At 48.3% G+C, this 27,082-nt stretch overlaps 1 protein-coding gene across 4 annotated transcripts in view; it reads left to right on the forward strand.

Moving 5' to 3' along the window:
• Nucleotides 1-1,640: 1,640 nt before the first annotated feature.
• Nucleotides 1,641-27,082, forward strand: part of WIPI2 (WD repeat domain, phosphoinositide interacting 2) — a 31,326-nt gene continuing 5,884 nt past the window's right edge. The window contains exons 1-8 of one of the 4 annotated variants that reach the window (XM_004328121.4): nt 1,641-1,895; nt 4,346-4,402; nt 8,483-8,565; nt 20,986-21,155; nt 22,433-22,529; nt 22,924-23,021; nt 23,418-23,510; nt 26,556-26,626. In XM_004328121.4, coding sequence (XP_004328169.3) covers nt 1,822-1,895; nt 4,346-4,402; nt 8,483-8,565; nt 20,986-21,155; nt 22,433-22,529; nt 22,924-23,021; nt 23,418-23,510; nt 26,556-26,626 — 743 coding nt within the window. In that variant the 5' untranslated portion in view covers nt 1,641-1,821. Of the gene's footprint in view, nt 1,896-4,345; nt 4,403-8,482; nt 8,566-20,985; nt 21,156-22,432; nt 22,530-22,923; nt 23,022-23,417; nt 23,511-26,555; nt 26,627-27,082 lie in introns of those variants that run through there. The other 3 variants (XM_004328124.4, XM_073791849.1, XM_019947385.3) reach the window with 3 other exon arrangements.

The following is a 27,082-nucleotide window of genomic DNA, read 5'->3' on the forward strand; positions in this document are numbered from 1 at the left end:
GCTCTCGAACGCAGGATCAGTTGTTGTGGTGAACACGTGTAGTTGCTCCGGGGCACGTGGTATCTTCCCGCACCAGGGCTCGAACCTGTGTCCCCTGCGTTGGCAGGCAGATTCTTAACCACTGTGCCACCAGGGAAGCCCTGTGATTAGTACTTTTAAAGTACCTGTTTAGATGACTTTGTTTACACCAGAGACATTAAGGCATTCTCCTGTGCTTTCTTCTAGCAGATTTATTGTTTTACCTTTCAACATTTAGGTCTACAATCCATCTCAAATGAATGCTTGAGTACCGTATGTGGTAGGAGGGTCTGCATATTTTATGGAAAAGACCATTCTTTCCTCAATGATTTTCTTTTCTTTTTTTTTTCTTTTTTTTGGATTAAAAAAATTTTTTTTCAGTCCAAGGTTTTTTTGTTGTTTTGTTTTTTGTTTTAAATTGAAGTATAGTTGATCTACTTTCCTCAGTGATTTTCAATGCATTCTTGACTCCATGGCTAGAATTAACAAACTTGATCACACCATTCTGTATTTTCAATGGTGGCATATTGCTCTTGGTACAAAGACCAGTCTCTTCCCTAACGTACCTTTTTTTTTTAAGATTTTTTTTGGGGGGAGGGTTGACCATTTTTAAAGTCTTTATTGAATTTGTTACAATACTGCTTCTCTTGGTTTTTTTTTTTTTTTTTTTTGGTTTTTTGGTCAGGAGGCACGTGGGATCTTAGCTCCCCCGCCAGGGATGGAACCAGCACCCCCTGCACTGGAAGGTGAAGCCTTAGTCATTGGACCACCAGGGAAGTCCCTTACCTTAACACCCAGCCTAATCCGGACACCTCCTGTTTCTCAAGCCAAATCTTGTGTCATGTGTACCATCCCACTCCAAGCTCAGACACACACCATAGAGTTCTTTGTCCAGGTCACACTGTCATCCGTGGACCTTTGCCATACAGAACGCTTCCATTCCTGAGGTCGGTTACCTGCTACTCAAACGTCAGGCCTCATCTCCTCCAGGAAGCCTTCCCGGCTGCACAGTCCCTGTCCCTTAAGTCTAGGTTAAGCGACCTCATTACGTGCTTTCATTGCACCCCGGCTTTGTAATTGTGTTTACCTCTCCCACTGTAACTTCGCTGAAGAAAAGGAGGAGGCCTGTTTAGCTCACATGGAAGGCACTCTCTAAATATTACTGAATGAATGAATACGTGTAAAACAGAATCCTCCCCAGAGACCCAAAACGCGTGGGCCTTGGAGAAACAACGGGGGTTCCATTCTCAGATCTAACACTTAGCAAATAAGTTAATATTTCTGAGCCTCAGTTCTCAAATTCATAAAATGGGAATGCAACATTCCCTACAAAGCATTGCTATAAGCACCAAATAAGAACGCACGTATCTGGCACAATGACTAGCACGCGGCAGGCCCTTTTAATATTAATAAAAAGATGGGGGCGGGGGACACGGAACGCCTACTCTTTACAACGCGCATGCGCGGCCCGTGACCCGCCCGCAAGGCCAGCCCATCGCGCCCCCGCGCGTCCCCACGCGCGCGCGTGTTCGACCGGAACCTGGGGCCAGGCCGGAGGTGAAGGGGCGGACCTCTGCAGTACGCCTGCGCCGTGGGAGGCCGTGCGCCGAGGAGGCGGGGCCACGCAGGCGCGCCTGGCGGCCCGGCTCTGGAGCATAAACAAGAGCGGGGTCGGGATGAGGCGGCTGTTGATGTCCGCGCGGCGAGTGGCGGCGAGCGGGGCTCGGCGCCGACCCTGAGCTCACCCCGACCTGCCCTCCCGCGCGCGAGCTCCGGGCCGGGCCCACCCGCCGCGCGCCCACCATGAACCTGGCGAGTCAGAGTGGCGAGGCTGGCGCCAGCCAGCTACTCTTCGCCAACTTCAACCAAGACGTCACGTAAGGACGGGCGTGGGCCGGGGTCGGAGCCGGGGGCCGCGGGGCGGGGGCCGGAGCCTGGGGGCCTGGGGCCGGGGAGGGCAGAGGCATCCTCGGGGCGGGCCCGGCGCGTGCTGGGAGGGAGGGGCGCCCTCTCTGGGGACCCTCCAGGCTCTGCCCTGGAGCTGCGATCTCTGAGCCGGGAAAGCGATGGAGGTAGGGGACGTATTTTACCCAGCACGGGAAGGCTTTGTCTTTTCGGACCTCACTTCTCACAAAGTCGGGGCAGAACTTTGTGGCCTGACTTGTCTCGGCCGCCTCTGGAGCGGTGGGGGTGGGTTTCTCCCTTATAACCCGCCTCCCTCTTGTACCTCAGCTCTCTTGCTCCAGTTTTTCCCCTCTTCAGCCCCTTCTCCTCATCTCTTCATCATCTTAGGGTCCCTTTGATTTCCTTTTCTTCCCGTCTCGCTGTTCTTTTTGACAGGTAACTTTGATGTCCTCCTCGAGCAAGAAACAAACTTAGCAGTAAACGTGGTCTCTGACCTGGGGAGAAACTGAGCCAAGGGGGATGTGACAGAGAACCCCTCCCCCCCCCCCCAGAGGTCTTGGTGCTTCGGGGCATGGGCCATCCTTACAGGGGAAGCGAGGCCCGTGATGCCAGCCCTTGTTTGTCCCAGCCCATATGGGTTTGAAGCCGATTCTTCGGAGGCTGTCTCCAGTGACGTGTGAGGATAGTTACTAGATGAAGTTTCTGGAGAAGGAAGGATAAGTTGTGGGACTGGAAGGGAGGAAAGCCATCTTGGGAAATGAGTAAGAGGAAGTGATGTAAGAGGGGAGGAGGAGTGGGTCATTGGCTTCGTACCAAAGTAGTCGGTTGAGTTGTTCCTGGCTGAATGGAATCAGCAAAGTAGAACGTGACATCTTTTAAAAAACTAAAAATCAGTTGTAGAGCGGCAAGCCCCCAAGTCAGTGGCGTGCAGTGGGCGCTCGGTAGCACCTTCCAAAGTTGGGGAAGTAGCGCAGACAGCCCCACAGTGGGCCTCTGTTGGGAGTTGGAAGGGAGCAGATCACCTCCTCCAACTACAGGGAGAGGAAACCGAAGTTGAGGAGGGTTCAGAGCAGAGCCTGGATCTTACCCTCATTTGACCGTGGAGTGGGGGCAGCTTTCCTGAATCGTCTTCCAGTGTCCTCTCCAATCTACCACGCTGTTGTTTCTACCTACAGAGTAGGATCTGGAGGACAGTGAATGTAGAAAGCAGCCCATAGCAATCTTTAAAGGTGAAAACTACCGAACACTAGTGTTCTGTATGACCAAAAGCCAATCCAACAAAAACAGTTTGGACCACCTGTTGCAGGAGGTTGTAACTGAGATGGACTATGTTATACCAATCCAAGTGGGGAAGAGGACATTTCAAACCGACTGTGATTCCGTTTTTAAGGCCTTAGTATTTTGAGACCAGGAAGAATGGTAGCTTTATGGATTTTTATGTCTTGTATAAATTAGAGAATTTCCAAAACATTTTCTACCATTCTTTAAGTTTTTCATTGCTCATCATTTATATTGAAAGGAAATCAAATATGAGAAAACATTCTCTTTTGCTCTTATTTTAAATGGCATTCAAATACCACTTTCCCTATATAAGAGAAGAATTTCACTCTGGCCTGAAATAAGGTCTTTTTGTACTTGGAAATCATGCTTTCCCACTCCTCCATGAGTCCTGAAGTTATTAGTTTAAGACAAGATTTTTTTTTTTGCGGTACGCGGGCCTCTCACTGTTGTGGCCTCTCCCGTTGCGGAGCACAGGCTCCGGACGCGCAGGCTCAGCGACCATGGCTCACGGGCCCAGCCGCTCCGCGGCATGTGGGATCCTCCCAGACCGGGGCACGAACCCGTGTCCCTTGCATCGGCAGGCGGACTCTCAACCACTGCACCACCAGGGAAGCCCCTCAAGACAAGATTTGTGTGTCATAATTTTGATTTGCTAAAGAGACCTTGATACAGTGTGAGCATAAATTGTAAGGAATAGTAAGTTAGGATTATACTAAAAGTTTATTGATGAAAGTGACTAATTTGTTTTAAATCTATACCTGAAAGAAATACAGAAGTTCTGGGGAGAGGCTTGACAGTTCACTCCTTTCCCTCCCTTGCCCATCTCCAGCATTTACTTTGATAGAGGAACACAGTTTTTCACAAAGCAAAGAATATTGGATTCACATTCACGGTATTCAGTGAGGAAACCTGGAAACCGTTTCACTTAATAGAATATGTATTCTACGTTATACAGTAATGCTTGAACAACAGTGTTCCTTTCATAACAAACTATATCTGTCCTTTCTGTTTTTCCTGGTAATATGGTTTCAAATACTGTAATATTTTTTTCTGTGATTCTTATTCTAAAAGTGGGAACGTTTTATTTGGGGTTTTTTTGTTTTGTTTTGTTTTTACCATTTGTTTTTGTTTGTTTAACTAGAATTGGGAAAAAGGCATCAAGAAAAGCTGGTCCCCGTCGTCTTCTTCTTCTTGACTGGTTAGTTCCAATCCTGGTTTCTGAAAGTAACACTTTGGAAGGCTTATCTTGAGGAATTTTTGGTGCTTTGATATCGAAGTTAAGAAACTAACAGAAGTGCAGGGTATCACTTGGATCTTCAACGGAAATATCAGGGGCTAAGTACTTGCAGGGGACCCCACGCAGCTTGTGGAAGTCATTGATTGGGCAACGTCTACATCATTTAGAAACTACATTTCTAAAAGAAATAGAATAAGGACAGGGACTTGACTTCCGAAGTCTTCTGTTTGTAGCATTGATGTTGTTAGTGTCTAAAAGTTATGGGCATAGAGGTAATAAGGCATTGGTCTGAATTGATTGCTTTCTTGAACCAGGTTTCTTCTAAGGTTACAGCAACTGTCCTGGAAAGTCACTTCTCTCCTTTTCCCTCATCAGTAAATCAAGGGACTTGGAAGTAAGGATTCTTCCACCTTAAAGTTCTAGGTGGTTCTGCCTGCCGTGTGGAGGATGTGTTTTGAGGAAGCAGGGCAGTCACTGGGGAGGGTATTGTCCAGCGGCCGTGGCCAGTAGAGAGGAGACTGGTGAGCCATCAGGATTTGGTGTGACCCATGGGACGTGCATGCTGCACTTAAGGGAGAAGTTAAGGTGACTCCCAAGTCTCCAGCCTAGATTCTAGACGAGCAGTGACAGCACATTATGGGAGAAAGATCAGAGGGGGATTCAGTTTAGGGAGAGAGATAAACTCCGCTTTGGATATTACTGAGTTTGAAAGGCCTTAGGGATGTCCAGCTGGAGGTCTGGGATGGCCACGAGCTTGCTGAGTAGGGCCCCGGGGCCGGCCAGGTCTCAGCAGCCGTTCAGGTGGCTTCCTTTTTATGGGCGTCACTGTTTCCACTTCACCCTGTCCTCGAGTATGGCTCTCTGATGAAGATGATGAAAAGGGAAAACATTAATGGGCTGATCATGCGTAAGTGGGCAAAAAAAAGGGAATTAAGAAAATGATTTTTTTTCTTTTAAAATGCTTTTAACATTTATAAAATGTTTTCTTAAAAATTTTTTTTGTTTTTTAATGGAAATCACTGTCTTTTAAATACTGAGCAGTCAATTTTAAATTCAGTGACAGAGACTTGCAGTTAAAGATGGTGGGTTAAACACAAGCATTTATTTTGGCCCTCCCTCTCAGAACCCTAATAAAATGTCACAGTCAGTGAAATATCAAAAAGGTACTTAAAAAAGCTTAAACCCATAGAACGAGGAGACACTAGCAACAAAATTTTGGAAGCCAGCAAGTGGTAAAGGAAAGTGGATCCTCCATTGCTAGTGGGGAAAGCAGAGAACCAACCTACTGGAAACCACGGAATCCCCCAAAGGCTCAGGATGGGCGGTCTCAGGAGCTCTGCAGTGGAGCGGAGTCGCGTGTGGCGAAGATCGAGAAGGCTGGCCCAGAGTGTGTTGCAGAAGCAGTCACTGTTCCTGCCTGGTGAAGGACTTGGGCCTTGTCTCCAGAGGGTACAGCAGGGTCTCTGGGTTTTGACACCACGCACAGTTGAAGGCAGGGGTATGGTAGTGAAGTGAGGGATTAAGTAAATATATGCTTTTTTCTGTTATTGCTGGGTTTTCCCTTTGTCAATAAAAGATCTCTTACCTTAAAAAACAAAAAAACAAACCTTACCATGTAAACACTTAGTGGGGAGTGAGATTATTTATTAGGTGAATCTCATGCGTATATGTTACTGTACTTCTCCCATTAGTATATCATATGGTCAGGCAAATCATGAGATGTTATTAAAAGCAGAATCTCCAAAGAGGGGTGTGTGAACCTGACCATTGATATTCGAGATGTAAATATCAAACCTATTTGTATTTCATATCATCCTTTAAAAATGTCTGCCTTGGCTTCCCTGGTGGCGCAGTGGTTGAGAGTCCGCCTGCCGATGCAGCGGACACGGGTTCGTGCCCCGGTCCGGGAAGATCCCACGTGCCGCGGAGCGGCTGGGCCCGTGAGCCGTGGCCGCTGAGCCTGCGCGTCCGGAGCCTGTGCTCCGTGATGGGAGAGGCCACAACAGTGAGAGGCCTGCGTACCGCAAAAAAAAAAAAGTCTGCCTTTATTGATAAAGTATATGCTCACTCTATACCACATGTACATATCAAAAATACTTGGTGTATTTTTGCTTACATTTCCTACTGATTGGGGTGTGCAAGTAGGAAGCCATGCGATTAAAACTCTAGCAAAGGTATTTAATATCCAAAATCAGTTTCTGAATATCTGGAAGAACATCAGAGAGCTAATGTTTGATCAGTTTTAACAAATTCTGCCCATTTGGAGCACAGCCGAAATCCTGGGTGTATCAAAATCCAGGTCCTCATTAATTAATTCAAGCTCATTAATTTTGCCTGTAGAAAAAGCCCTCTCTAAGCTTATTTTATATATGAAACTAATAAGCTTGGTGACTTGGTTTCCAAGTCAACAAATTTGAAAGAGGGAGGGGCTGTTAATGCTAGTAGGATGCTTGGGGAGCAGTGACAACTGTCAGTGAAACAAAAGGTAGAGGGTATTTTATTACCCAGCCCAACAGACTGCTGCTTGATGTAGGTACACAAGACCCTCAACTCCTTGTTAGGGTCTGAGAGGGTCACTTTGTCATGATAGTAAAGTTGTTTCATGATGTGAGTCCAGTCAAATGGTGAGGACTTGCCGTCCCATACAGAAAACTGTATGAGGACGACTTTTATTTAAATCAGAAATGGTGGGATATAAGGTTTTGGTGCTTAAAATAGCAGCCCTTAGTTATCTGGAAAACATTTTCCTGAACATCAATTTTCCAGAAGTTATGAATTATTGAGATTTTGTTTTATTTTTAGCTTTCTTGGATATTCTTGTGTTTTTGTTGGCCCCTTATTGCTTTTCAAAAAATGTACAGGTAACAATGCCTAATTACCTCATTGATGTGATTAATTCAATACAGTGAAGCATTTTTGTAGAGAAAAATTATATAAACTGGTAGGAGTTCCATTTCTGTTTATACTTCAGGATGAACCAGTTGCAATTTCAATGTTTAGTAGTGCTTATAGCAGCTCTGTTCTTGGAATGTATTTCCTCTGCATAAGTGTGAAAGAGGTTGGAAAGCTCAAGTTTCTAATAGATGAAATGGTCATTAAAATAGCCCTAATTTTTTATCTTGGCATACACATACTCATCATATGAGATGTCAGTCTTCATTATTTCTAGGCTTCTGGTTTACCTTCTGTTTCCACTTGTTCTCCCAGACATTAAATACCAGAATGATCCCAGGATCTGATTCTTCACATCCCACCACTTCTTGCTTTATTCTCTATCCTCTCTGTTTCTGAAAGCCGTGCTTGTCCTTTTACTCCCCCTCTCGGTCAGTTACGTTCTGGACAGTGGTAATCTTCTATGAGGAAACACTTCATTTAGCGGCACAGCTCTCCTGCACTAGGGATCTGGAGAGCTCAGGGTTCCCTCCAAGCCTCTTAGCAAAAGCAGCAGTGTTGGGTGATGAATATGGAATCTTACACACAGGCCAACTGTGTCACGTAGTCTTGCCATTCCAGACTCTGAGTTAGCTCTTTCCATCCTACTGCAGAGCCATAGCCTAACGTAAGTGACTGAGCTGCATTTGTTATGGCCTTAACTGCAGTGCAGAACGACACCATCATCCACCAAAGTTGTAAATATCTTTGTTTAATATTTACAATGTTATCCTAACTTGGACTCTCCCATACACCAGGCATGTATATCAGATCACCTGAGAAACCGCACTGTGTTTTGAGGGGATCATTAATTTAGGGCTGATTACTTTTATTTGTATGTCAAACTTATCTTTAAAGTTTTATAGATTTTCAATAAGAACGTTGTCTATCTTTATTTTACTGACATTCCCCTTTTCCTGGCTGTGAGGTGTGGCGTCTTCCGCGCCGCTCTCTTTTCTGCTCTGCCGCCACTCGCCTGGTACAAACTACAAGACCTTATTTGTGCTGATTATGGGTAGATGCTGGTGACTGTTTGGTAACGTGGAGCTAGTTTGTGCGTTATCTGCCTACACGTATCAGCTCTTATTTCTGAATTTGGCTTTTTTGCAGGTCTCTAGCTGTTGGTAGTAAATCCGGTTATAAATTTTTCTCCCTTTCTTCTGTGGATAAACTGGAACAGATCTATGAATGCAGTAAGTGTTTGCTTTATTTTTCCCCCTTCTTAAAATAGACAAGTTATACTTGAATTAGGTTGCATTCTTAAATTCACACATTATGGTTAAAATCCAAATACGCCTTGACCAATAATCTTCTTTCACCTTAGTCTTACTGAGAGGTGATGGCTATGACTGAACAATTATGTGTCCTCCCAGACCTTTTTCTGTGCATTTGCATACTTATAAATGTACATGTAGAAATACTTTATGGGTTGCCATTTCCAATACGTGATACCATACTAAATGCATTATTCTATAATTTCTCCCCTTTTTAAATGCCATTTAAACCACTTAGATTTCTGTCATAGAGGGCTTCCAGAATTTGAAAAGTTTACATCCCCCTAGGAGTGATTTATTTTCTCCATTTGGCATTTTATGGTGTTTGAGTGGCTGTGTGTCAGGTACCTGTGGGGTTGCAGGAGGGCCATGAGCTTCGATACCTTGCTAAGTCACCTAGTGTGACTTTACATAGATCGCTTCATGGACCTCAGTTTCTTTGTTTTTCGTGTGTGTGTGTGTGTGTGTGTGTGTGTGTATGTGAAAGAGAGAGAGAGAGAGAGAGAGTACTTGCTGAATAAATAGTAAGTAGTAGGTACAGACCCTCCCCAGTGAGAATAGGATGGAAAGCTTTGACTCTCTGCACATACATCTTTTTTTTTCATTGCTGTAGTTGTAAGAAGCAGTACAGATCCCTGTACCCTTCTCCTAGTTTCCCCCAGTGGTAACGTTTCGCAGAAGTGCAGTACAGTATCACAGCCGGGAAGGCTACATGGATATAGTCCAGCCTGTGTGTGTGAAGTTCTGTACAGTCCAAACACCCATCTAGCTTCCTGTGTCCACCACAGTGAAGACACTGGGCCGTCTGACACCGCAGGGTCCTTCCTGTTGCCCTTGTACCCACACCTGCCTCCCCTCCCCCACTGCCACCCCACTGTCCCTAATCCCTGGCAGCCACTGATCTGCTCTCTGGTACCAGAATATTGTCTTTTCGCAAATGTTACATAAATGGAAGTATGTAACCTTTTGAGATTGGCTGTTTTCGCTCAGCATCTTTCCCTGGAAGTTCACCCAAGTTGCCGGGTGTCAGTAGCGCCGTCTTTTCTGTTGCTAAAGCTGGTTCCACGTGCGGACGCAGCCCAGCTGTTTGACCCTCACCCGGCAAAGTACATCTGGGCTGATTCTAGATTTGGGCTGTTAAAAATATAGCTGCTGTGTATGGGGTTTTGGGTGGATGTAACTTTCCACTTCTGGGATTAATGTCTAAGTGTGATTGCTGGGTTGTATGTGTGGTGTTTTGTCTTCGTCTTTTTTTTTGCAGTACGCAGGCCTCTCACTGTTGTGGCCTCTCGCGTTGCGGAGCACAGGCTCTGGACGCGCAGGCTCAGCAGCCATGGCTTACGGGCCCAGCCGCTCCGCGGCATGTGGGATCTTCCCGGACCGGGGCACGAACCCATGTCCCCTGCATCAGCAGGTGGACTCTTAACCACTGCACCACTAGGGAAGCCCTGTCTTTGTCTTTTTTAAGTGCTGAACTGTTTTACAGGGTGGCTGTACCATTTTACATCCCCACCAGTAATGTGTGAGTGAGCCAGTTCCTCAGAATCCTTGCCAGCATTTGGTGTTACCAGTGTTTTTTCCTTTAGCCGTTCTCACGGCTGCGTGCAGCGCTAGCTCGTGGTTTTACTTTGTAATTCCCTAATGGCTAATGATGTTGAACAGTTTTTCATGTGCTTGTTTGCCATTCTCTTCAGTGAAATGTCTGTTCATGTTTTGGCCCACTTTTTAATTGGATTACTTGGAGTTTTTTAATGTTGAGTTTTGAAAGTTCTTTATATATTCTAGATACTGGTCCTTTGTCGTATGCGTGGTTTGTAAGTATTTTCTCTGTACATAATGATAGCCCTGAAGCCTGCCCGTGGCGTGATCTAATTAAGAATTCTTGTTACGGAGGATTGAGGAGGTCAGTATTATTGTAATTAGTCACGCTGGGTTATGGATTCAAGGAGAGATTTAATATTTATCATTTTAATTATCTACGTGAGCATGCAGTTTGGGGGAATTGAGTTTTCTCCTTATTAATGATGCCAGCATCTCCTTCCTGAATGTTCCACTCTTATCAACTTTGCTTTCACTGTGGTTTGGTGTTCCATTTTGGAATTCTCCTTTGCCTGTTAATATCTCTTAAGAAGGGGAAGTTTCAGCGAGTTGATATGAAGAGACATCTCATATTCATTTCTGGTTCCACTCACTCCGTAAACGTTCGTTGAGGACCTGCTATGTGCCAGCCCTGTTCTGGCTGTGGAGACACAATGGTGACAAAGTTTCTGCTCTCATGACACTTATGTTTAAATGGAGGCACACAAAGAACAAGGAAATACATTTGTGTCGGATGTTAGGCTGGGGACACAGTGTGGAGCGAACACACATGTAAATACCGCCCCCCACCCTTCCTGCATTAACATAAGGTGAGGACCCAGGAGAAACGTCCTTTCTTTGTGCCCAGTACTTGCAGTTGCAGAGTTCTTGTGGCCCACTGGGGCTCAGAGGCTCGCCAGACTCCCTCCAGGCCTTGGCCTCCCCTCTCCAAGTCCGCCCTCTGGTGTCCCTCACCTCCATCAGCAGATGGTGTCTGACATTCCCCAACAAGCCCCCTGTTTGTTGCTGCCCCTGAAGGCCAGCACCCGGGCCCTTTACGGGGAGATGGCTGGAAGCGGGATTCTTACAGTAAGTGTCCCTAACTCACAGCTCCTGCCTTAGGTTTTACTCCTTTTTTGTCCTCAAACTTGCCTCCTGGTGCTTACTAAATCTTCTGAAAAAGCCTTTCTCCTAGTGTGTAGCTGGAAGGCGTGATCGGGGTGATAAAGTCTCTCTGAACTGGAGTGCTTGTGCTCGCTTATCTCAGGAGGCGCTTCTGGAATCCCCAGATTGGCAGCCTTCTCTTGATCACTGGTAGGATTGTTTCCTGTAGGGAATTCCTTCAAAGGGTTGCCTGATCCCTGGAAACAGGATTCCATCGGGCTTTTATGAATGACTGAAACATTTATTAAATCTACATGCCCATGAGCGCCTGAATCGTGCTGTTAAATTGTTGCTGTCGTGATTAGGGTCGACTGGTTTGACAACCACAGAATGGAGACCCAGTGCTTAGATGGGATATCAGAATACCAAAACCTTGTCTTGACACCTTCTCAGTTTGAATCAGTTCAGTGACTAATTTGTTTCCTTGAAGTTTATCAAGTGGGTTTTGGTGCCTCATTTTTCAGAAGGTTTTTTTTTTTTTTTTTTTTTTTTTTGGTACGCAGGCCTCTCGCTGCTGTGGCCTCTCCCGTTGCGGAGCACAGGCTCCGGACGTGCAGGCCCAGCAGCCATGTCTCACGGGCCCAGCCGCTCCGCAGCATGTGGGATCCTCCCGGACCGGGGCACGAACCCATGTCCCTTGCATCGGCAGGCGGACTCCAAACCACTGCGCCACCAGGGAAGCCCTTCAGAAGTTTTTGATGGGACACAATGTGATGCCTTGATAGCATCATGAAAGAGTGGGTGTTTACTGACCAGCATGTTGAGGTGGTATATAGATTTCTTTGTTGTTCTTAGTGAGCTTCAGCCCTTAAAATAGGTGGGAATGGACAGAGAGCTCTTTCAGGGTTAGCACGTGACACTGAAGCTGCGAAATTCTCTTGCCCCTAGAACATCGTTAAGCAGATAGAAGAACGTCTCTTAGAAAACAGGCTAGCTACTGAGTTAAGATCACTTTCCGGTATTTTCGTACATGGAGATTCTGGCAGAGTAGAACTTAACGCCTCCACGCTCAGCCCGGCTCAGTGGGCTCGCCCCCTCGTGCCTCTTGACTGTCCCTTGTAACGTCAGGTCTTCGCTGTCGGTCACCGCTGCCGGTACAGAAAGAATGAGCCAGAGCTGGTCTTGGGAGAAGCAAGATGGACAGCTATTTGTTCTGTTTCGTTTACTTAAACAAAAAACCTTTGCCCAGCAGCACTGGAAGGTTTTTGTTTTCCAACTCTCTGTATTATAGTTTCAAACTTAAGGGAAGTAGCAGAAGCTCCCATGTGTGCTTTGCCCCGTGTGTGCCCTGCATTCTCTTTCCCTCTCTGTGTGTCCTTTTAAATTTATTTGAAGGTATGTAAAGTGCAAATATGTGGTCTCTCTTCCCTGAAACATTACTGAAACAAAATCCTACCCTGTTAGGCAATATAAATAAAGGTTGTAGTTTTATTACTTGTAAAATATCACAGAAGTTCAGAAGGAAAAGTTGGCCTTTTCAGATTCTACATCGTGTGTCGTCTTTGGATTTTATGCTTCTGAGCTAGGAAATCATACCTCACAAAGCATTAGTTCTGAAACTCAGCATAAGCAGGCTGGCCGACTAGGTTCTGATTCGGCAGACCTTGCACTGGCTGGAACATTCACCTCAGTGAGATTTACACTAAAGGATCTTCCAGGGGAGAAATCCAGTAGCCTCTCTTCTTGAGCCTGTTGTAATGAAAGATCGGGTGGACTGTACACGTGCGTCTCTTCGGAGCCCCAGGCATCCACCGACACGCCTGGTTGCAGAGTGTGCTGTGTTAGTTCATGGCTTTGTCCCTCCCCTCTTCCCACCACGGGAAGTTTTATCATCGCCGGCTCTGAACAGCACCAGCAGAAGCAAAACAACATTCTTTTTTTTTTTATTTTTGGCTGTGTTGGGTCTTCGTTGCTGCGTGCGGGCTTTCTCTAGTTGCAGCGAGCGGGGGCTGCTCTTCGCAGTGGTGCATGGGCTTCTCATTGCGGTGACCTCTCTTGTTGCACAACACGGGCTCTAGGCGTGCGGGCTTCAGTAGTTGTGGCACACGGGCTCGGTACTTGTGGCTCGTGGGCTCTAGAGCGCAGGCTATAGTTGTGGTGCACGGGCTTAGTTGCATGTGGGATCTTCCTGGACTGGGGCTGGAACCCGTGTGCCCTGCATTGGCAGGCGGATTCTTAACCACTGCGCCACCAGGGAAGTCCCAACAACATTCTTTCCTAAATGAAGTAGTTTCTTAAATTTTGGATAGGCACTCTCTAGGAAGAAAGTGTGACAGAAACTGTGGCCAAGGCCACATCGAAGGGCCGTGGAAGCAAAGGCCTTAGACACTGGAGGCCACTGGGGTTTGCGCTCAGGCTTTCTCCATGGTCGCCCTGCGTGCCGACTGCCCTGCGTCTTTTCATTTGGGCACCCTGCTCCTCAGTTATCAGCCTGATTGCTGTGCGCTGGTATTTCATGGGAGGGCTGAGCTGTGCGTGCCTCAGTTCAGTGCAAACTGACCGCTCTGGGTCTGTGGGTTCTGTGGGTGCTTGTTTGTAAAAGTTCTCTGGGGAGCGAGGTGTAACGTAACAACATTAAAGAGCCGGAGACGATGCAGCAGAAGAATAACAAACCGGAACCACTGGCAACGTGTCAAAGTAGGTTGCTTTATGAAGGTGTATTCCTGAAAAGACCTAAGCACGTTGCTTCCTAGGGCTTAAAGGGTCTCTGAGGTGAATCCCGTTGGTTGTTTTTTACTTAAGTAATGACAAAAATGCGGTGACTCCGGGGTGACCGGCAGTTCATCTGCCTTTTGCAGGCAGCCTCCGCCGTTTTCTGGTTCCTGTCTCCTTTGGACATCTGATGGAAGTTGCAGGTATTTCCCAGAGAAAACCCAATATTTAGTGTATGATTCTGGCAGTTTGAGAGAACCCTGGAAGCCTGTGTGTGCTCCCGGGTCCAGGGCCGCGTGGTCTTGGAGGGGATCCCGGTGAAGGGCCCTCTATCACTCACGAGCTCATAGGAGCACAGCTTGATGTTTCAGGGCCCTGCTGCCCTGTCCTTCATACAGCAGATCTCAATGTAGTGGCCAGAATTCGAGTTTATTCAGTTGTCTGCCTGAGTGGGTTATTTTTTTTTAATAGCTTTTTTGAGATGTAATTTGGACGCCGTAAAAATCAGCTGTTTAAAGTGTACAATTCAGTGGGTTCCAGTATATTTACTGAGTTGTGCAGCCTACCTTAAGCTAATTTTAAAACATTTGAGAGCCCCTCAGTCCATTAGCAGGGCGACTGCATCCCACCCCCACCCCCTCAGCCCTTGGCCACCACTAACCTCCTTTCTCCCACTGTCCATTCGCTGCTCTGGACGTTTCAGATAAATGGAGTCACAGGTGACCGGCTTCCTTCACCTGGAGTGTTCTCAGGGTTCACCCGTGTTGGAGCACGGATGGGCACTTCCTTTCTTTTTGTTGCTCATTGGTATTACAGGGTGTGGACATTCCATGTGTTGTCAGCGGACACTTGGGTTGTTTCCCCTTTTTGGCTGTCGTAAATAGTGCTTCTGTGCACATTTGTGTGATCGTGTGGACGTGTGTTTTCATTTCTCTTTGAGTAGATAGATACTGTAGGAGTGGAATTGCTGGTAGTCATTTGCGGTTCTTTTCTTGATTTGCTTTTTTCCCCCTTTGCCTGCCCTTCTGTTGGATTATTTGTCTCTTACAGACTTAAAGCACATTAGCCAGTGGCTGTGGGTTGCTCATATTTCTTCCGGGTTGTTTGCTCTCTAACCTTGCTCGTGGTCTTCTTGCCATTCTGACGTCTTGACTTCCTGTGTATTCAGATGCATCCGTCTCTGCTCGTAAGGCTTCTGCGTACTAGGAAGGCTCCTCCTGTTTCGGGGGTGCATGAATAGTCTCTCACGTCATCTTCTGGTTCTTTGGGTTTGTGTTTTACGTTAAATACTCGTCTACTTGCAATTGATTTTGATATAAGAAATTTTCCACTTCACTCATGAGCTGGAAAAGACATTTTTCCTATGTCTTGATCTATTTAGAGGGGTTACTGAAGTATTTAGGGGTGAAATGTCAAGATGATGAGCCTCTCTTTGAAACTTCAGCAAAGAAAAAGATAGCTGAAGCTGAATGGTAGAAAGATAACATTTGTGAAATCCAGGTGATGCAGGTCTGTGGAGATTCATTATAATGTTCTCTTCTATGAATGTTTGCAGCTAAAAACAGCTTTGCTGCCTCCACACCACACTTCCCCTGTTGTTAAAATTCTAAAAGGAGTCTCTTCTGCTTGTTTTCATTAAAGTTTAAAAAAAGAAATTTCAAACTTATAGTTGGATGGCAACACCCTAAACCCATTTTCTTTACTTTCTGTACACCTGGTTTAACCAAATGAACGATACATCCCTTTTCTTTTTCCACCATTTTATTAATGGACATTTTCAAACACCCAGAAAAGTTGAAAGTATTTTACAGCCAGTACCCATGTACCCAGCATGTAGTCTATTGTTAGCACGTTACCATACTTACCCATCTCTCCGTCCATCCGTCCATGTATCCATCCATCCTATTTTTTGTGTCTGCGTTTCTGAGTACCTTGCAGACATCAGTACACACTCCCTGAAATACCATACCATGAATATTAGTTACGAGCGTTGTTTTCATTTTTTCCTTTTGAGGTAATATTTACATACAGTGGAATGCACAGATCTTAAGTCAACATTCTGTGTTCTGACAAATGCACAGACATCTGTGTAACCTGAACTATCAGGGTTCACCATCACTCCAGAAAGTTCCCTCATACCGCTTCCCCCATCACTCGCAGCTCCCTTCCACCTGCCAAGAGGCAAGGAGTTAGTTTGGCCTGTTCTGCATCATATAAATGCAGCATATGCCCCCTTAGTAAGGTTTCTTTTGCTCAGAGGCATGTTTTTGAGGTTTGTCCATATTGTTGCATCTCCGTTGTCCAATATATGGATATACTGCTGACTGTATATTCATTCTCCTATTGAGGGGAGTCTGGGCTTTTTCCAGTTTTTAGCTATTACTTATTTATTACGAATAAAGCTGCTGTGAACATTCTTGTAGAAATCTTTTTGTGGACACATGTTTTCATTTGTCTTAGGTAAATAGGAGTGGAACCTGTGTTTCGTTTTACAGGAAGCTCTCAGGTCCTCCTAGTGGCTGTCCGTTGTGCGCTGCCACCAGTGCTTGTGACAGTCTGGTGGCTCTGCATTCTCACCAGCATTTGGCGGTATCGGGCTTTTTCATCTTGGGCGTTCTGATGTGTGTCTAATAATATCTCCTTGTGGTTTTAGTTTAAATTCCCCCGATGGCTAATGATGTTGGACACATTGATGTCTTTGTTGGCCCTCTGTGTATCTTTTGTGAAATATCTGTTCAGATCTTTCGTCCCTTTTAAAATTTGATTGTTTTGCCTTTTTATTGTCAAGTTGTCAGAGTTCTTTAGATATTCTGGATACCAGACCTCTGTCACATACGTTTTGTAAATATTTTTTCCCAGTCTGTGGCTTGGCTTGTCTTTTGAGCAAATATTTTGAATTTTGATGAAGTCTGATTTATTTTTTTCATTTATGATTTTTGCCTTTTCTGTCCTTTCCAAGAAACCTTTGCCTACTGTCAAGTCATGAAGATCTTTTCCTATGTTTTCTTTGAAAGCTTTATAGTTTCAGCTTGTATGTTTAGCTCAGTGGTTCCTTCTCAGACTAATTCTGGTGTGTGGTATGAGCTATGAGTCACCTTAAGCTTCTCCCTAGGAATTCCTGCTCCACCATTTGTCGGAAAGATTTTTCTTCCATCACTGAATTGCTTTGGTGCCTAAAAACAGTCCTACAAGTGTGTGTCTGTTCCTGCTCTTTATTCTCTTTTGTTGGTCTGTTTATTAGCCTTTATGTCGGAAACATACTGTCTTGTTTCCTGACATTTTGTTTGTATACTGAGGTTTAAAGTCACATGATGTGTGAGCCCTTCAACTTTGTTCTTTTCCAAGACAGCCTCGGGTATTCTAGATCCTTTGCCTTTCTGACTTTAAAATCAGCTTGTCAGTGGCTACAAAAGAAGTCTGCTGGGCTTGTGATTGGGGTTGCATTGGACCTAGATGTCAGCTGGGTGAGAATTGGTATCTTAACATATAATGTTGAGTACTCCAGTCTGTGAACGTGGTATATCTCTCCATTTATGAAGATCTTCTTTAATTTCTCTTAGCAATACTCTGTGGGTTTGGGTATGGAGGTCTTACATCTTTTGTTAAATTTCGTCCTCATGTTTTGGTTTTTGAGAGTGTTGTAAATGGAATTTCTTCGTTTTCCTTCCCAGTTGTTGGCTAAGAGTGTATAAAAATATGGTTGATTCTTGTATTCTAACCTTGTGTCCTGTGACTTTGCTAAATTCATTCATTACTTTTAATAGGTGCTTAGCAGAGTCCATGAGCTTGCAGAGTAGTAGTTTGCTGTCTTCCTTTCTGGTCCTTGTGCCTTTGATGTCTTCTTCTTGCCTGTGGCCTTCTGTCAGCTTCCAGTCCAGAGTGAGGAGAGGGGCTGCCCTGCCCTGTTTACGGTCTTAAAGGAAAAGAGTTCAGTGTTAGGTCCACGACGAAGTGTGGTGCTAGCTGTGACATTTTTCGCAGAAGTCCTTTATGATGGAAGACGTTTCCTCTGATCCTTAGGGTTCTGAGTTTTTACTGTGAACAGGCAGTGAGTTTTCTCGTGCTGCTTCTGCATCTCTTGCATTGATACGATTTTCCTCTGCTTGAATTTTAATTGATTACCGCGGCCTCAGCGGGAGACTGGCAGTGCCTGCTGATGATCCGACCTTTTTCTAATAACTGTTTGCTTTTACCCTGGGAGGTGATTGTTCATGCTGTCCTCCCTCATTAAACCTCCCACCTCTGTGCCCCTCAGAGCTGATAGCCGCTCGCATGCCTCAAGGAGAAACGGCTGCTTTCAGCGTGGAACTCCCTGGTACTTCCTCCCTCAGAGGACCACCCCCCTCACCCCGATCTGTGCCATCTTGTCATCTCCCTCCTTTCAAATGGGGAAGAGGGGGGTACCTGTCTGTTGAAACCAGTCCTGCGGGGTCTCACGCCTTCCGGTTTCTCAGACGTCATCCTGTCGCTACTGCATTGTCTGTCTCTCCATCGGTGCCTCTAGTTGCTCATTTATCTCAAGACGGGCACTTTCTTTGGCCATATGTGTCCCGCACGTGACCATCCGTCCCTCCCCCGTCTCTGCATCGCCTCGTTACACAGCTCCTGCTGTCAGCTGCCAGAGTTCTCTGTCCACTTCCCCGCTCACCTCCCTTTCACATTTTGTTCTGCCTCCCCATCAGAATCTGTCGGGGTCTCCGGATGGCGTCCGTGTTACCACATTCAGTGTGCCAGCCAGCGTCAGACCCGATAGGGGGCAGTGTGCCCAGGCAGACACACTCCTGCCCTTGGAAACTGGGCCTGGGCGGGGGTGGGAGGGTCACCCTGCTGAGCCGGCCTCCGGGTTCCCAGGGATGACAGGACAGCGCTGCGTGAGAAGTGCAGGGTGCGATCCATCAGGGCCGTGTGCCTCCAAACCGTCTTCAGATCTTGAGGAGAGAGTGAGGTGACTCGGAGGTGGGAGCCTGAAGGGTGAGACGCCGGGCAGGATGGGCCTGAGCCTCGTGGGAGCAAGCGTGGCTGTGGAGATGGCCCTCCCTGCCCTTCCCAGCCATGGGCCCAGCCCCTCCCTGCCACGGGCCCAGCCCCTCCCAGCCCACGGGCCCAGCCCCTCCCAGCCATGGGCCCAGCCCCTCCCTGCCACGGGCCCAGCCCCTCCCAGCCCACGGGCCCTGCCCCTCCCAGCCATGGGCCCAGCCCCTCCCTGCCACGGGCCCTGCACGGGAGAAGGTGAGGATCTGGGCCCGAGGGAGGTTATCTTTACTGCACATCATTGCCGTTCTGGGTGGCGGTTGGTCTCTCCCGAGTCGTGTCGGCCTGATGTTGGAACACTGCCTGTGCAGGTGCTGGCCTCGAGTCAGCCGATGAAAACAGGCCGAGGCCGCGTCCCCTGTGCTGGAGGTCACGCGTGATTGTGCCCTTCAGTCCAGGGTCAGATCCTGGAAGGGGTTGGCAGCTCCCCTGAGATGCTGCGGGGCAGACAAGCTTCAGGCTTGCGTGGTTCTTTTTGAAGGGAGGTTAGTTTGTAGCTGCAGGCAAGAGAAGTGATTCTCATCTGTGTGAAAGCAGCTGTGATTAAATTACTGTGAGGAGCTTGGAATCACGCACTTGATCTTATTGCCTATTCCGTCTATGTAATGGCGGCATCTTAATTTTTTTCCACAAATATGAGTTGCGCCACTTTGGATATAACTCTTGGCTGACACCCAGTAGCTGGGCCCTGTGCTGAGCACGTAGGGCTGCCAGACCCACATTGAGATGACTGATACCACGCGCTTTCCTAGAACAGTTTGTGTCTTTCTACGGGGACCTGTAGAGCTCACTTGCTCACTGTAGTAGTTTGGTTTTGAAACTAACCTACGTGTGTTTTTAAGTTACACCATTAAGGTCAGCGACAGCTGAGTGGAAGGAAGCCTTTCGAATAGCCATGCACTTGGTCTGGTGTGCGGACTTGCACAGGAGCGTTCCTGTTCACGGTGGAGCTGCTCTTGAGGCTCCGGCTAGTCCGGCCTCCCAGGTGCCCTGGGCTCTGATCCATCTGGGTGTCTCTGTTCTCTGTGCTCCGCTCAGCTCCAGACAGAGTGTGGCCGCAGATCATTGTTAGGGTGGTGAACGGGTCTGTGCTTAACCCCGGCTCGGCGGTACTTCCCGGAGCTCAGGTCGAGACAGGCCGCGCATGAAAGTCATCTAGATTCTTGGCTCTGAGCTCTTCCCGCATTCCAGAATTCTCTTTGCCCCTCCGTCTGAACTTGCCCCAGGCAATTGCCAATGAAACCAAGGGGAGAGTAAGGAGAGAGTGCGGGTATGGGGGCCTCCCAGGAGATGGGGGTGAAGTAACAGCCGCGCAGGGTCCGCCGTGTCTGTTCTTGTCTGTGTGGGCTGCTGTGCACACAGTTCATTACCCACCGTCTTCTGAGCGGGGGTGGGGAGCAGGGAGTGAAGGGGGTCGAGGGCTGCCTGCGTGCTGGAGTCTGTAAGTCCCTCCTCACACCAGGGTGGCCGTGAGCCCCGTTTACAGGCAGGAAAGCAAGCTCTCCAGAGACGCAGTCATTCAGGGAACGCTTGGGGGCCCGTCATATGTCAGGTACAGTTGTAAGTGCCGGGGTTACAGCTGTGAGCCCGAAAATGAGGCCTCCGTCTGGGCGGGGCTCACATTCCAGTGAGCCAGGGAGCAGATGAAGGTGGTTCTGGGTGACCCCCCGGGGGGGCAGTGACAGGGTGCCACGTGTGGAATGGGGGGGCCTCTGAGGAGTGGGTCCTCCTTGCGGAGTGCAGGGCGACCTGCCGGCGGCTTGTCCAGGCCTCATAAGCAGCGAGCTTGACCCGCTCTCTTGGCCCCAGAGCTTGCAGTGGGGAGCCCGCCCGTAGACACGTGTTTGCGCACACGAGCGCGTTGTGCCTGTTGACAGGGATACACACAGATGTGGGGTTTTTTCCTCCTTTCAGCTGACACTGAAGATGTGTGCATCGTGGAAAGATTGTTCTCAAGCAGCTTAGTGGCCATCGTCAGCCTCAAAGCCCCCCGGAAGCTGAAGGTTTGCCACTTTAAGAAGGGGACCGAGATCTGCAACTACAGCTACTCCAACACCATCCTGGCTGTGAAGCTGAACAGGCAGGTGGGCCGCGCTCTCACCCCACTCAGCTGCCGGGGCCTCTGGCCTGTGTCTCCGAGTTCTCAGTGGCGCCCCTCGGACACAGCCGACCGTCCCCAGGCGGCGTTTCTGGTCCCTCTGGCCATGCTTCTGCTCACCTGACCCCCCACCTGGACTCAACTCTGTTTTCTCGTCTCAGCAATTTTGCTCAGATAGCCCCATTCCTGACGATTCCCTGGCCTCTGCCGTTTGCTTTACTCATCCCTCAAGACATGAACCTTCTTTTGCTTTTTATAAATGTTACTTTTTTAAAAAATCTGTGAGCATCTTTATCTTTTTTTTTTTTTTTTTTTTCCCACCTCTTATGGCTTGCAGGATCTTAGTTCCCCTGACCAGGGACTGAACCCGGGCCCTGGCAGTTGAAAGCACTGTGTCCTAACCACTGGACGGCCAGGGAATTCCCGATCCCTTTAACTGTTAATTTAACTTTTAAGATGAAGGATTTATTACTTTTTTGTGTCTCTCCCAAAACCCACAAGAATGTCTGGCCCGGAGTGTAGACCTGGTGGCTGGCCCTTGAGTTTATTCCATGAGATGGTCACATGGCTTTGGCTTACAAAGTACAGCCTTGTCCTTAAGGGCTGTCACCACGTTCTGTCAACAACCAGTTCTGTGCAGGGAATGCTTGTTACGTGGCCTCGGGTGGCCCATGCGTGACTAAAATGGACACCCCTGACGTGGCTGAAGCTGGGTCTGTTGACAGGAGGTTGGTTAAAATGGTAAATTACAAAGTGAACACGTTGGACTCATCCCCTCGGTGCGTCAGCTCCGCATCCCTCTTCCTTAAAATGGAGCGAGAACTTCGACACCTGCAAAATGGTCTGCGGGGAGGATTTTACACTTTTTTAAAAGCCCTAGTTTTTACTTTCATCCTGCCGTGCCTCATTCAGCATCGGTTTTGGAAACCTTCACCAGACCTGTCCCAGGCTCTAGACTGGTTTTCGTGAGGGGAGGGCCGAGAGCGCAACAAGAGCGAACCATGTCTTTCTTAGCTGGAGACTAGTTTCTATAAGGTTGGATTAAATCGTGCAGTTAGAAGTCCTGGTAGAGCCGGCGGAAGCAGTTGTGGGTACAGACGCCACCCTGGGCGAGCGGGGACTGTGCCATGAGCACCCAGGGCAAGGGTTCCGGAAGGGACACGGCGTCTTGGTGCAGGAGTCCGCTAACTGGAGGTCGGGAGCGAGCGTCGTACCGGCTCTGCCTCACATTTGGTTTTCCGTGTTTTGCTGTGTCTTTTCCAGAGGCTGATCGTGTGCCTGGAGGAGTCTCTGTACATACACAACATCCGGGACATGAAGGTGCTGCACACCATCCGGGAGACGCCCCCGAACCCCGCAGGTGAGCACGTGGGGACCAGACAGTCTGCCTTTCTAAGAGCTGTCAGTGAGAGGGATTTTCTTCTGTTTTTAGGTTCCACAGATTTTAAAAGTATTGATCTTAAAGCAAGCTACCGTCCTTCTGGCTCTGGTCTTGTGACCACATAAATTGTTGGTTCGGTCAGCCTCCAATTTTGAGGTTTCTAACCAGTTCCAACCAAAGGGCTTTAGTCTGTTTTTACAGTCCTGCTGTCACCTACGGTGGCAGTTTGGGGCGTGTGGAACTTAAAACCCAGTGATACGGCGACCAAGGTCGCGTCAGAGCTCCCCTTGATTTCTGTGTTCTTGCTAAGTGACGAGTTCTGGTGACACTTGGAGGATCTGACCCGCGTTTGTTCCTCGTGTGTTGCTCGCAGGCCTGTGTGCGCTGTCGATCAACAACGACAACTGTTACCTGGCGTATCCAGGCAGCGCGACCATCGGGGAGGTGCAGGTCTTCGACACCATCAACCTGGTGAGGGTCTTTGGTCCTTGGAGAGCTCTTTACAGCACCCCTGCTTCCTAAGAGGAGGGCCAAGGGGCCTCTGCCCTCCTCGTTTCCTGGGCATCGTTTCCACTGCCACCCTCTCCGTCGCCAAGCAGGTCCGAGTCATCCTGCCTCCGGACGTGTTCCTGTCCCCGCGGTGCTGCACGCCTAGTGGCACAGTGCTAGAAACAATGGAGAAAACCGTAAAACTCCACGGAGACATTGCTTTGCTTATTTTTAAAAGGTTTTGAGCAGCATTTCCTTGGACCCCTCACCCCTGGTTAATCAGGGGGATTTGGCGTCTGTGTTAACCGTGCTGGTAGTAACAGCCGGTGGGCAGCGCAGGGCACGGTAGTCATGGTGTCTCTTTACCCTTCCTTCCAGAGAGCTGCAAACATGATCCCGGCTCACGACAGCCCTTTAGCCGCACTGGCCTTCGACGCCAGCGGAACCAAGCTCGCCACTGCTTCCGAGAAGGTAAGGCTGCTGCAGCCCTGTGGAAAACTGGGTCACCTCTGTTCACACAGTTAGTTTGCTAACCAGCAAAGCAGTTTTGTACCAGCTAGCTCACATCCAGGCACAGTCCACGGCCTGGAGGGCGGGTGCGGGGAGAGACAAGGCAGGGCTCCACGGCCGCACTCGCCTCGGTGGAGCACGTGTCACGGCTGTACGTGTTCAGCTGTCATTTACTTAGCCATCCTTCTGGGATGGTTTAGTGTTTCCAGTATTTCAGCTGTATTAATATATATTTATAGTAGTAATTTTTTTTTTTTTTTTTTTGCGGTACACGGGCCTCTCACTGCTGTGGCCTCTCCCGTTGCGGAGCACAGCCTCCGGACGCGCAGGCTCAGCGGCCATGGCTCACGGGCCCAGCCGCTCCGCGGCATGTGGGATCTTCCCAGACCGGGGCACGAACCCGCATCCCCTGCATTGGCAGGCGGACTCTCAACCACTGCGCCACCAGGGAAGCCCTATAGTAGTAATTTGAATATAGATAGAGTATGTAAGTCTTAACGTATAAACTTTTCATGGTCACCTCTAAACATTAACATGAGTTTCCAGTGAGAAGGATTTTGGGGTAAGGGGACGTGGCCCTTTTTAAGCTCCCTGCACGGAGGACAAAACGGCTTGGGCATCCCTTCCGTGTGCCCCCTTCTCTTGGCCCCGTGACCCTGGTGGGCCCTTGTCCTCTCCCAGCTCAGCTGCTGTGTCTTCTCCCTTCTCTGCCTGCTCGACGTTCTCCTGGCTCATTGCTCTCTTCTCAGTGCCCACTGCCTAGTTTACTTTGATGCTTTCTCACTGAAAACCTAAAGGAGCCCCCTCCTAAGTCACCTCTCCCCTGGAACCAGCCACCCAAACGAGGTACATAAACGTCGGCTTGCTTCTCTGCCTTTCCCGCGTGGGTCTGGACCCTCACACCCACTTTCTGTGATAACGATGCTACTGTTTATGGGTCACTCACTAGACCCTTGATGTTCATTTACCTCATTGACCCCCTTGGTAAGGTAAACCTTTCCCTACTTCATATTGAGGGCTCAGAGAGGTTAAGTCGTCGGTCCAGGGTCACCCAGCTGGGCAGCGACAAAGGAACTGGACTCCAAGCCTGACTGTTCTGAACACTGTGCTGGGTAATCACAGCGTCACCTTGTCCTTTTCTTCTCCCCTGGGAGCATCACGACAGCCACGAAACTCTGTTATCCCTTGATTAATCAGTCTTAATCTTTATGACCTTTTATTAGGTATTAAGAGGCCTTAAAGCACTTCATGGGATTTCAAGGCTAGTAAAAATAGAACATTTTTTTTCTGGGATTTAAAGAGCAAACGCTTAATTTCACAAATTGCAGTTTGTGACCTTAGACCACCAGTGGCCTTCTCGGCACTGCTGTGTACTAGGTGCTGGGGCTTCGCCGAGGAGTGTGGCTTAATCCTGTTTTCGAGGAACTGCACAGGCTGTGACCCCCAGCTCTTAATTAGTCTTACACAGTAGGTATGCCGTTAAGAACATATCTAAATCTAAAAGTTTAGGCTGCAAAGGACAAAACCTTTGCCATGGTTATTTTTGGATAACCAAAAGTACAAACTTGGCGTCCTTCTGTCCAGAGAATCATTGTCTTTATTAATATTTTCCAAAAGGGGCCCATTTTATCTCCGGCATGGTCTCTGGTGGCTGCGCAGCGTCCTGTTATATGAATTTACCACAGTTTATTTAACAGTTCCTGATGCTGTACATTTGGGTTGGTCATAGGTTGGGGTTTTTGTTTTCCTGTTTATAAACATGTCAGGTAATCTCAGTGCCTCTTAAATTTAACAGCTCGAACCTTCTAAAATTTGTACAGTATGAGGTTAAACGTCTAATAACTCTCCTACCCCAGAGATTCGAGATGCTGCCTGTTTTAAGGTGTTTCCATTCTGCTCTGTCAGACTGTCTCTGTGTTAGTCTGTTACTGTAGCTTGTAGTTTTCTTTTAATATTTAGATGTTGAAAGTACCACTCATTTTCACGTACTTGGCTGTCCTGTCTCACCAACTTACCCAGATGCCCAGGTCCTGCCCCGCATCCACACAAGCCCTGGGAATTTGGGGGGAGGGGTGGGGAGATCTGCATGTTAACAGCATTTCATTCCCCTGCCCGATGTGATGTGCTGCAGCTCCCCGTTTAGTCAGATTTTCTTCTGTCCTGGTTGTAGACCTTTTCTTGGTGTAGGTCTTCCATTTTGTAAGTTTGGCTTCATTCCTTTTTAGGCAATTAAGTAACATTTCCAGGTATTCAGTTGCTAATCAGCGCTTGATCAGTGGCTCCACTTAAAAGAGGGGCCTCCGGGCTTCCCTGGTGGCGCAGTGGTTGAGAGTCCGCCTGCCGATGCAGGGGACACGGGTTCGTGCCCCGGTCCGGGAAGATCCCATGTGCCGCAGAGCGGCTGGGCCCATGAGCCATGGCCGCTGAGCCTGCGCGTCCGGAGCCTGTGCTCCACAACGGGAGAGGCCACAACAGTGAGAGGCCCGCGTACCGCAAAAAAAAAAAAAAAAAAAAGAGGGGCCTCCAAGTAATGCTTAAGGGTATTTTTGTTTTCTTTGTTTTTGGGGGGTTTTTTTGGCCACACCACGCAGCTTGTGGGATCTTAGTTCCCTGACCAGGGCTCGAACTCAGGTCCACGGCAGTGAAAGCTCCGAGTCTTAACTGCTGGACTGCCAGGGAATTCCCAGGGTGGATTTTTAATAGTTTAAACCTCAGATGGCTTAGGGAAAATAGAACTATTGTATTCCAGCTTTGACTTCAAGGCCCTTAGTGTTTAGAAGAAGTAGTGAGTTAAAGTGGGTTGACGTCATATTATCACGTGAACAGTGGAGCAGGGCGTGCTCTGGTGAGGGCCTGTCAAGTGTGAAGGGGGTGCAGGGGCCCCCGAGGCCCCCTGGCCCAGGGCAGCTGTCATCACTCCGTCCACTAAGGTCTGATGTGCAGGAAATACAAACCTGATGCTACCCAGCTAAAATTCCTTTTTCTTTCCTTCTTTCCCGATCACAGGGGACCGTGATTAGGGTATTTTCCATTCCAGAAGGACAAAAGCTCTTCGAGTTCCGGAGAGGAGTGAAGAGGTAAAGAGCGTAAAGCTCCAAAGCGGATTCCGCAGCGTCAGCTCAGAGTTCACGCTCACGCTCTCGTGGAAACTCAGACCCTGGGGTCCCAGTTCAGTGACCAGCCGCTTCAGCCCAGCTGAGTGGTCACGCGGGGTTTGGAAGTCTTGTTGTGGGAGGCTAGAGGGACATTTTTATCAGAGCAAACTGGGTTTTGTTTGTCCGTGATTCCCCCGAACGCAGAGCGGTGGCCGGATGGCCCGGGGTTGTGGAAGGATGAGCTCGCCCAGGCGGGCGGGGCGAGTGCAGCCGGGGGCTCCTGACCTGGTCAGCAGCTCTCCTCCCCTCAGGCTCTGCTCGGAAACCTGTAACCAGCGCCCCCGGCTCCCCAGCACTCCGGCAGATAGCTTTGGCCCTTATAGTAGTTTCCTTCTTTCTAAAGAAACACCAAGCCACAGTCACCGCACGGCGCTCCGT

The sequence above is a fragment of the Tursiops truncatus genome, chromosome 15 (assembly GCF_011762595.2).
Source record: "Tursiops truncatus isolate mTurTru1 chromosome 15, mTurTru1.mat.Y, whole genome shotgun sequence".
Lineage (NCBI taxonomy): Eukaryota > Metazoa > Chordata > Mammalia > Artiodactyla > Delphinidae > Tursiops > Tursiops truncatus.